General features: G+C 37.9%; 1 protein-coding gene across 5 annotated transcripts in view; it reads left to right on the plus strand.

The window, feature by feature from the left end:
• si:ch211-227n13.3 (uncharacterized) overlaps positions 1-11050 on the plus strand; it is a 73327-nt gene that overhangs the window by 22219 nt on the left and 40058 nt on the right. For 4 of the 5 annotated variants that reach the window (XR_009644862.1, XR_009644864.1, XR_009644863.1 and 1 more), the window contains exons 3-4: positions 3088-3166; positions 5758-5856. Coding sequence is in view for 2 of the 5 variants with exons in the window: in XM_060827536.1 (XP_060683519.1) it covers positions 3088-3166; positions 5758-5856 (178 nt within the window). In the remaining 3 variants the exon portion in view is untranslated. Of the gene's footprint in view, positions 1-3087; positions 3167-5757; positions 5857-6992; positions 7669-11050 lie in introns of those variants that run through there. The other variant, XM_060827535.1, reaches the window with a different exon arrangement.

The following is an 11050-nucleotide window of genomic DNA, read 5'->3' on the forward strand; positions in this document are numbered from 1 at the left end:
TAGCTGGGGCCCATGCGGGTGCCCATGGCAACTCCTTTAGTTTGGAGGAAGTGGGAGGATTGAAAAGAGAAGTTATTCAGGGTGAGGACCAGTTCAGTCAGTCGAAGGAGGGTGTCAGTGGAAGGGTACTGGTTGGCACTCCGGCCTATCACCCTCACCTTGACCTCCTTCCACCTATCCCACCTCCATCGCCCCTCCTCTCTACCTTTTATCTCAGCCTGCTTGGCTCGCTCTCTTATTCCTGATGAAGGGCTTATGCTCGAAACGTCGAATTCTCTATTCCTGAGATGCTGCCTAACCTGCTGTGCTTTGACCAGCAACACATTTGCAGCTGTGATCTCCAGCATCTGCAGACCTCATTTTTTACTAGTATGAAACGGTAAACTACAGTGTCTTTAGAAACTAAGCTTGCATGTTTCCTTCCTCTTCAACACTAGGACAACGCCATATATTACAATGGGGATATAGTCCCAGCAGAACTACTGATGGACTGATGCCTTCAGACTAGGTTTAGTTTGGAAAAGTCTGAAGTCTAAGGTGGCAAAATTGAAGTTAAACAAGCCCAATAAATGGGCCATAATGGGCATGGGCCAGAAACTAACATGATAGATTGAGTAAATCCTTAGAGTATAAAGGCAGTAGAAGTACATTAAGAGGGAAGTCAGGAGGGCAGAAAAGTAACATGCTGTAGCTTTGGTATATGGGGTTGAGAAGAATCTAAAGGGATTTTATAACTACATTAAGGGCGAAGGGTAACTAGGGAGTAAATAGGGCCCCTCAAAGATCAGCAAGGCAACACTTGTGTGGAGCTGCAGGAGATGGGGGAGATACTAAATGAGTATTTTTGCATCAGTATTTACTGTGGGAAAGGATGTGGAAGATATTGAATGTGGGGAAATAGTGACATCTTGAAAAAATGTGGAGAGGAGTCCAGAACTAGAGGGTATAGGTTTAAGGAGAGGGGGGAAAGATAAAAGGGACCAAAAGGGCAAACTTTTCATGCAGTGTGCGGTACATGTATGGCATAAGCTGCTTGGAGGCTAAAACAATTGCAACATTTAAAACGCATGTGGATGGGTATACGAATAGGAAGGGTTTGGAGGAATATGGGCCAGGTGCTGGCAGGTGGGGACTAATTGGGATGGGATATCTGGTCAGCATGGACAAGTTGGACCGAAGGGTCTGTTTTCATGCTGATTTCTAACAGATAAAGCCAACAAAGTAAAATATCATCTAAATTGTAGGGTAGGGTAGTCCGTGATTCCTATATTCTAATGTTGGCTTAATGCACAACACTGGTTAATTGAAATGTAACTGGACTCATCAACTTTGCTTGCACTCCATGATGCGATGATGTAGAGGAGCTGGTGTTGGAATGGGGTGGACCATTCTTATCCAAATGAGATGGGCAGGCACTATTTCATTTGGATAATCTATTTTATTGGGTTAGTCGAATATTTTTTTTAAATACTCTTTTTTTTTTTCTCTCTGGGGCTTGGAGTTTTTAAGTACGCTCCCCGTTCAAGAGGCAGCAGCAGCACAGTGAGCAAGACCCTCATCCCTGTCCCTTGCCATCCAACACCCCCTCTGTCCTCCAACACTGCCCTCTCCCTGGGGCAGCCAGATTGGACACAAACATCAAGACTGCTGCTACAGCTGCCTTTGTGGGTTAAGTCTCCAAAATTGTACATAAACACACTACTTTTTGATAGGTTCCACGTTTGCCCTGTACAGAACAATGTTGGAGAGATTATCTGGGGAAGGGGGGGGTTTAGGGTACATCTAGGGGAACTGTGGGGAGAGAGGGCAGGACATCAGTCATTTGGAGACTTTGTTTGTTTGTTCGTTCAATCAATGTAAACAAAAGACGCAATGACTGTTGGAAATCCGTCTTTGATATAACGTTTCTATCAGAACCTCTATCTCCTTTGGATAATCTGATTTTCAGATAACTGGTATTTGGATAATCGACATTTCTCTGTACATTCACTTACACTCTCATGCATTCCTCCCAAACCCCACCCCTATCCAGAGGATTCTAATCCATCACAATTGAACTTTACCAAGCTTGCATACGTGCAAGCACTTGCTCATGTGTGCGCACACTCATGATTGCACACAAGTCTATGGGGTGAATTTGTACTTAGAATTATATTTGCAGATACATTATATTTCATGGATTTTTTTTGAGCAATGTGTAGGCAATTAATCCTCAGGATATTTTGTAAATTCCACTTTGGAATAGAACCACTTTGACTCGAGATTGGTATACAGCCAGACTCTGACCTCTCACCTTTTTAAATGCATTGTTTGAGCTGCGATGTCACCTTTGTTATAAAACCTTAAGTTATCACGAGAGGGTGACCTAAAGTTCGGGGATTTACATGTTAATGAACTAAAACCTACAACCCATTCTACAAGATGAAAAAGTTAACCAATCGAGGTTTGTTCAATACAGGATCTATCACTGTATGACGCTAATCTTTTGATATAAATTGTCTTATGATCTTATACTCCACAAACACCTGATGAAGGAGCAGTGCTCCAAAAGCTAGTGCTTCTAACTTAAACCCATTGGACAATAACCTGGTGTGGATTTTAATTTTATCCACAGATTTTGTCATACCTGCTGTTTTTATTACTGATATTTTTTATTCATTGGTCATGCCTTCATCTGCGTGGGTCCTAAGTTTGGAATTCCTTCCCTGTACCCCTCCGTCCCTCTATTGTGAGCAGTCTCTCAACTGTCTTAATCTCACTTGTCAAGTTTTAGTTTGCTAACACTCATGTAAAGTGGATTAGGAATTTTATACTATATAGAAGGTTCTGTATTTATACAAGTTGCTGTTCATAATGGGCTTGAGATCCGAATAGTAAGATTAAAATAGTTAATGTTAAATTTTAACATAGTCAGAAATGGTGCTCCAGTATGTTGATGGTAGTCTATTAATTAGTTGCTGTTTTAACATGTCAGTTTCCTCTACATTGATGCAAAAATTTGTTTTTAAACAAATACACCAACCACTACTGCGTAGTAAGTGTATTTAAATCATGTAAGGTTGATTTAACTGTTATGACATTTTTCAGATCCCACTTCTTTATCATGTGACCAATGGATTTTGAAAAAGCCCTTGCTGCCTAGAGGTCCTGTACAGAGAAGTAAAAGGTAAGTAGATCAGAGCATATTCGATGTACTTGACCCACATGTTTCAGCCACAACATAAGACACGTGTTCACAGTTGCAAATTTTCACTTCCAAAATGCATGTTTTACTTTGATCTCTTCTGCCTAGTATAAGACTAAACACATAATATAGGGTATTTTACAAAGAGTTTTAGGCATTTCTAATCTTTGATGGATGCTGCTATGTGACCACCTTTTATACTTTGCACATAAGGTGACTCCCATTTTTTTTTTGGAAAGTTGTTTTGAGATTTTAGAGGTCAATGGTAAGTAATCTTTGAAAATGTTTGGCTTTGCTTTTAAGTTAACTTACTGTGCATTTAATTCTAAATTTCCATTTTAGAGGTGAAATCAGTTAATGTTGTTCTGGTTTCTCTATGATAAACAGTGTCACTGTTTTATTAATGTCTGCTATATCCTGGGCTCTCTAGAGACCTTTCCATGTGCTTCCACTCCTGTAACTCCATTCCTGCTAGCCTACATCCAGTTTCTGTCCTCCCTCTTAGCCTCCATACTTCCACTGACATCCAGCCCCAGCTTTTTGTTGTCCTCTTGGAAGAGTCCAGTGTTCATTTCTGCTCTGGCTGCCATTCTAAATTTGTACTGAAGTTCTGGGCATCACCTGGTGGCAGAAGTTGAATAGTGCAGATAATTCTGCCAATTTTTCTTTTAGCAGGACCCAGACCAATTAAAATAAGTGTGTTTAGCTGCTTAGTCGAAGGACATTTTTATGTAGTATTTGTTTTTTAAAACTAGAGGTATTTAGAAACTTATAAACATTGAGTTGTAGTAAGTTTTTTGCATTGAGAAGTCCTGAAATGCTGACTGTACAGTGCTTTTGTTTTGATTTTATTCTCCAAGTACTTCAGCAAGAAATACACAAAGAAAATGTACGACTTGACTTTGTACGGCTGAGTATTTTAAGTCGACAGGAAGCCAAGTCTGGCTTTAACATTCATTCCTACAGGAAAGAGATTCACTTAAGTTGTAGCTGCATTCTTGAGAATCATTAGTTAAGTGAGAATTTGCTGTATGTTGCATCATAAGCACCAGGCTGCTTAGAAAAGTCTGTTTATATCCAATTTTAAAAGAAATGTCTTCCTGTTCTTAAATTTCATTTCACCTGTTTGGTTTTGTGACTAGTTTGGCTTTCTATTTTTTTTTGAAAAGAAATTTAGAATGGAAAACCAAAGATATAGAAGAAATAACCAGAAGTGCACCTGATAACATTTTTAATTGACCTGGTTCCTGTTAATGAAGGTTGTTGAACATTTACTCACTTGTAAGCAGGAATTTGAATGTTTAAAAAGCTGAAATTAAAAACCCATTCCAAGAAAAGCTGAACATTTTTTTTTAGTGCTTATGCTATTTAAATTTCTAAAATATTTCTGCAGAAAGGGATTCTTATCTTACACATGCTGGATCTTTTGATAGGGCTAACTTAGTCCCAAAACCCTGCAAGACTTTTGACTGATCCACTGAATCGGTATCCAGCTCTTTAGGCTGTAACTTTCATTTCATAAAAGCACAGTCCTATTAAAATCATGTTGCTTGATTTTTTTTTTGGCCAATGACCTTTTAACTTTTGTCTTTTGGTTGCTGAACCTTCTGTTGCTGGGACAGTTTTTAAAAATTTATTCTGGTTTTCTTTAGCAGTTTGAATGCAAGGAAACTGTTGCTGCACTACCCTATCTATCCAAAATGAAATAGATCAGAACATTGCACTTTTGTCCCATGTTTCCAGCATCTAGTAACTTATGTAAACATGTGCTTTTGCATCCATCCAACAATCACAAAACACTTTATTTTGCAGCTCTCAGCCTCCACTGCAGAGAGATTTCTACTTCCTGGTTTTTAAATTCTACTAAGCATTGCTGTTTTACTGTAATATAAAAATCAAGTTTGAAAAAAGTTTAGACATTTAAAATAAGACTTTAGATACCAATTATTCTCCCTTTGAATTCTGCTCCAGGAGAAACTAATTAATTATGCTTGGATCCTTCTGTACATCTCTTGAATTAATAGCCAAATATTCCTTTTTAGAAATGTTACTCAAATGTCTAGTTCCTCCTCGCATTTTGGTAAATAACTTTCTAATAGCTCTAATGACAAACTACTGAAGGGAGCATGTTACTACTTAGGTGCATAAGGATTTTTAGACAAGGCCACGACTTGATGAAATTTAACAGACTAAGTGCTACATATAAATGCTGTGTAAATTTGAAAACTAAGCATATTTAATAATGCTGTCAGTTGGATAGAAATGTTTGTGTAATTGGAAAAAAATGTTGCAAAATAGTGTAGTTAACTTTTTTTATGGGTGAAAAAACACCTAGATATTTGTTTTATCATTACAGCAAGTTAAGCACAATGTTCTTCCTACCTTCTATAAACACCATGAGACACCTTGTACTTTCCTGATAACTTTACAAACTTTATTGACCTACATAAAGTGCTATTCCATAATAATGCAGATAATTAGTTCGGCTTCAAAACCAAAATTCCTACATGAGAAGTTGTTTCCACTCTTTATTCAAATAGAGTTTGACCACCTCAATTTATGACTAATTGCAGAGAAAGCTGGTATTTGAAATCTATTGGCACATCTTCTCAGAGTGAAGCTACAGGAAAATGGATTCCACAGTGTTCTCGACCTCATGTGTTTCTGCAGAGGTAAAAAAGTTTGTTTCTTGTGTGAGATGAGTTATTAGCAAACTTGGTCAGTCTTTCTCCTATCAGATTAAAGTCTCTCGTTCAATTAATCCACAACTTGTCATATTTAAATATAAACCGTAAGGTTCTTAAAAGGGTATAATAACTGTTTATCAAAGTGATAATTGTGTAGTTAGTATGGATTTAAAATTTACTTTTGCAATTGCAATAGAATTAGTTCATTTGTCATTCTATAAAATTGACATGCAATAAATCAAGACTAAAATAGGAACAGTAGTAGGCTATTCAGCAGCAGTACCCGTGAAGTTTCACATCCACTTTTCAGCCATTTCCCATAACCTTCAATTCCTTTTCCGATAAAGGATCTCTCTCTTTCAGCCTTAAATATACAGAAGATCTGACCCCACAGCTCTGACAAGCTGCCCCTCAAGTTGTGACCCTTCAAGTTAATTGCCAGAGCTTTTCCAGTAATTTTTAATTTAGTATCTACAGTTGTTTTTATGGACTTTACCTCCACCACTCGAGATTTGAGAAAGCAGACTCTCCTGCTGTGGATCTCCTTACCTATCTCACTCAGTCACAACCTCCTGTTCCTGACTGAATCAAAAGATGATATCTGAAGTGGTGTGACTACCTCCTAAGGATCCATGTAACTTTCTCCTCCCTGATGCTTTAGTGGTTGCAATTGAGCTACCAGCTCAAACTTATTGCAAATATGTTCATATCTGATCAAAATTGTTAAGCACCGTATGCTGTACACCGCCACCAAGTGACTGGCTTAATGTGTTAAACAATCACCTTCCAATCTATTCCAATGCGTCTAGCTGGTTTTGACTTTTTCACTGGCATCTTCACCTACAACTATGCTGACTACATGTCTTGGTTTGCGTACTCACTAATTCCTCTTCTTAATGATTAGCTCTTGAGGAAGTGTTTTGCTGTGTTTAGATTATAATTTAATTGATTACTAGAATACTAAATCTCGAGCTGCAAGTCAAATGAGCAATGTTGTAATTGTTGCAGTTTTACAGTTAGTCAAATATCTGCCTATCAATGGGATAACCTTTCTTTCCTCAGTCATGGCTTGGTATTGCTTAAAGCTTTGTTTTCAATATGTAAACTATTTTTAACTGTAGGAATCTACGATCTTGTAAAAGAAAAGTAGATGAGTTTCTGGTTATGCATAGCAAAAAGCAGCCTCAAAAAAAGACAAAGAAAAGATCAAAGAAGAAACAGCTCTTCATTTTCAAGCTTCCTGAATCTCCGCTATCTTCTACAGTAATCTCAGATAATGAAATTTCAGAAATAGAGATTAGTACTGTTAAAAGGAAACTTACCTCAGCTGTCCTGACCAGAGATGACAGGACTAAAAGAGGCAGCTGTGATTTTTCTGACAATACACAAAGTGGCTCTCACAGTTCGGACTATAAATCGGTGCAGTTAGAGAACAGCACCTGTGCAAATGTAGATTTCAGGCCATTGAATTTTATACCAGAAAGAATACCTACATTTCCAACTTCTTCACTGTGTTCTGAAACTCCATTGCATCCTCTAAATGAAAAAGGGAGAAAGTGGGCAGAAGTACAAAGCAAATCAAATTCTAGGGCTTCTTGTTCTTTTGGTTGGTTAAAACCGAGTGGTTTTACTTCTATGGTTGCAAAACTGAAAGCTAGACCTTTGACCTCATCAGGTACTGTCATTAAAGAGAAATGACTTTATTTGATCCTTCAAACTTGTCTTCAATTCACTACAAAGCTCTTCTCTCAAAAGTGGATATGCTCTTAATGTATAAAAATAAGTGTTTCTCTTGTACTTGGCTAAATTACTATTTTAAGTTTGGTTTAATAAATATTTAAACTGTATATTGTTACTGAAAGCTATTTTAATTCAAGTGACTATTACACCCACAAGGATGATACCGATACATAATTCTGTTTTGTGCTGTATCTTAACCCCTAGGTCTCTGATCTAGCTATTGCTAGCAAGTCCTGCTTTTGTTTATTTTACAAAAAATGCAATACTTTGCATTTATCCAAATTCAACTCTCTACCACTTCAGTCCACTGATCTTTAATCTCTCAACCAATTTTGGTGGCACCAGTAAACTGAATAATTGACTTCTATATTTAAATCACCTACGTAAATGACATAAGAAATGGACCCAGCACTGATCCCTGTGGAACACTGTTGGTAATAGGCTTCTGCCACTAAGCCAATTTTGTATCCAGTTGGCAAGCTCAGCCTGATTCACTTGTGATTTAACTTTACTACTTAGTCTACCATAGAGAACCTTGTCAAATACTTTACAAAAGTACAAGTAAATAAAATCTACTGCTCTGCACTTTTATCTCCTTGGTTAGAGGAACCTTGATTTATCCAAACAACTTGAGCAGAGAGTATTGTCTGGATAACTGAATGCCAGACAACAGTTTAGCCAGGCATTGGGACCTTGCAATCTTGCCTGGATAATCTGAATTATCAAGTCTCTGTACTTGGTAAATTTGAGACCTGATATCCCTTGAACAAAACATTGCTAACTATCCCTGATCATTCCTAGTCTCCAAATGCATTTAATCTTTAATGGGAGATTGGGCAAAAAAAGTAGGTGGTCAGTAAAGGAGGGAGATGGGTGGTGGCAAGGATGAAGTGTAGTTAGTGACTTGAGCATAGGGTCTATTGAACAAATCAATCGGACTATGTATTTAATAGGTTTAACGTTTCATGAAATATTCTTGCTTTCAAGAGATCAGTCTAAAATGTAGACTGTTCCAGATATAAGAATTCCCCTAATTTGGGGATTCCTGTGTGTAATCCCCATCTGCACTGGAATGACAATGTTTTGGACAGCATAAAATCCCAAATACACTTTCAGCATATTGCCAATAGGTATCTATACATAATCAGCCATTTAAATCATAAGCAATCATCTTTCTATGCTGGTGTGGCCAGCTGAAGCTTTTATGCTACTAATAGTTGCAAAATAAGTCCTAGCATTAAATCAACGTAACAGCCTACCAACCATTTGCAACGGTTTTCCTTAGAATCATGGGCTTAAGTTGGTTTAAACCAGTAGCAGAGTTCTTCTTTGCATTCTCTTAACTCCATCCACAATTAATCCCTTACCCCCCAGAGCTTGTCCAGGAAAAAAAATCAATTTCTCTAATGAGTCAAATACAAAATGATAAATTCTGATAGTGCAGAATCTTCCAATCACCCTGAGATAGCAATAACTGAGTCATTCAGCAAGGAAACAAACCTGTTGGTCCAACTCATCCACACTGAGCAAGTTTCTCCAAAGCTATATACTTCCTAATGTATGGTGCCAAAATTGCATTCATGCAGTTGTGGCTTTTATCATAAGTTCAGTAGAGTCATTCTTGAACATAGCAGGCCTGATCACTATTCACAGACCATGTGATGTTAGTCTAATTCTATTCCACCATTCAACTGGCTGATATGTTTCTCAATGCCATGCTCTTGCATTCTGTATAACTCTCAAGAACCACTGTCTAAACAAAACTATATATTGGGCTTCTGCCAAACTAAACATGATCCCAGAGGAAACCTGTCAAATTAGTGGTGTATATCAAACATTACCAAACTTGACAATTCTTAGATTATGCCTTCCTCCAAGTTGAAAACAAAGGCAACCACTATTGTCTTATAACCCTTTTATGTAAAATTGTTTGAGGGCCTACTGCTCTTTATTCCCAATTTTGCTACAAACCAGATATACTTTTGTTCAAAACAAACAAAATAATTAAGATCTGGCAGTACCCATGGAGAGAAACAGTTAACACTGACTTTATGACTTACAATGAGTGAAGCAAGAGAGATACAGCCCTTGTTATTAAGGCTGCATTTGGCAGAGTCTGGCAAAGACCCTTAGCAAAACAGGAGCCAATGAGAATTGGGGCAACCTCTGATATTTGTACTCATACCGGGCACATAGGATGATGATTTTCTGGTTGAAGGTCTGTCATTTCAGCTTCAGGACACCTCTGCAGGAGTTCCTTAGTGTAGTGTCCAACCATCTTCAGCTGCTTCATCAATAACCTAACCTCCACAATAAAAGCTCAGACATAGGGAAGTTTGCTGATGATTGCACAATGTTCATTTCTAACTCTTTAGATACTGAAATAGACCATGTTTAAATGCAACAAGGCATGGGATAGCAAGTGCTAAGTAACATTCATGTCAGACAATTCTCCCTAAGATAATCTGACCACCCATTCTTTGACATTCAATGTCATTGCCATCACTGAATCCCCATGGTCAACATTCCAGGGATTACCATTACCCAGAAATTCAACTGGACTCACTATACAAACAGTAGCTGCAAGGGTAGATAAGAGGCTAGAAAAACTGAAGACTGTCCACCATCCATGAGGCACAAGTGTTTGAATACTGCTCACCTGCCTGCATAAGTGCAGCTCCAACAAAAGAACCTTGACACCATCTAGGACACAGCAGCCAAATTAACACATTCACTCTCTCCTCCACAGATACTCGGTCGTAGCATCCATTTCCAATATACAGCACAGAAAATTTTAAAATCCTTAGGCAGCACCTTCCAAACCTACAACTATTTCTACTGAGAAAAAGGGTAGCAGATGCATGGGAACATCAGCAGGTGCAAGTTGTTCTCCAAGTGACTCATCACTCTGACTTAGAAATATATTGCTGTTCCTTCATTCTTGCTGGCCCAAAATCCTAGAACTCCCCAAAGCATTGTACGAATTGCTACAGCACATGAATTGCAATGGTTCAAGGCAGCTCACCACTACCTAGGGATGGGCCATAAGTACTAGTTTAGCTAGTAATACTCTCATCCCATCATTTTTTTAAAAAAGTAAATCAACACATGAGTGTTTGTCCATATTGCAATCAACATTCTTTCAAGTTATTGGTTAAAATTCCTTCATTACCTACAGGGAACTGACAGACCTAAGTTTAACCAATCGTCATTTTATGGTAAGCAGAGTGTGCACTCTACATCAAGCATAATCCACAGATTTCAGTACTAACATGACACATCCTGTATTAAAGCCAATTTAGTTCTAATACTAGTTCTTAACTAGTGCTATATTCTGTAGAAAAAGTTTAATTTGTACCATTATGAAAACTGTACTGTAGTTTCAGGAGAAACAAGCAGCCTAAAAAGTTAACAACATTTGGGTAAAATAGCCTTAAAA

Source organism: Hemiscyllium ocellatum, chromosome 7, assembly GCF_020745735.1.
Source record: "Hemiscyllium ocellatum isolate sHemOce1 chromosome 7, sHemOce1.pat.X.cur, whole genome shotgun sequence".
NCBI lineage: Eukaryota > Metazoa > Chordata > Chondrichthyes > Orectolobiformes > Hemiscylliidae > Hemiscyllium > Hemiscyllium ocellatum.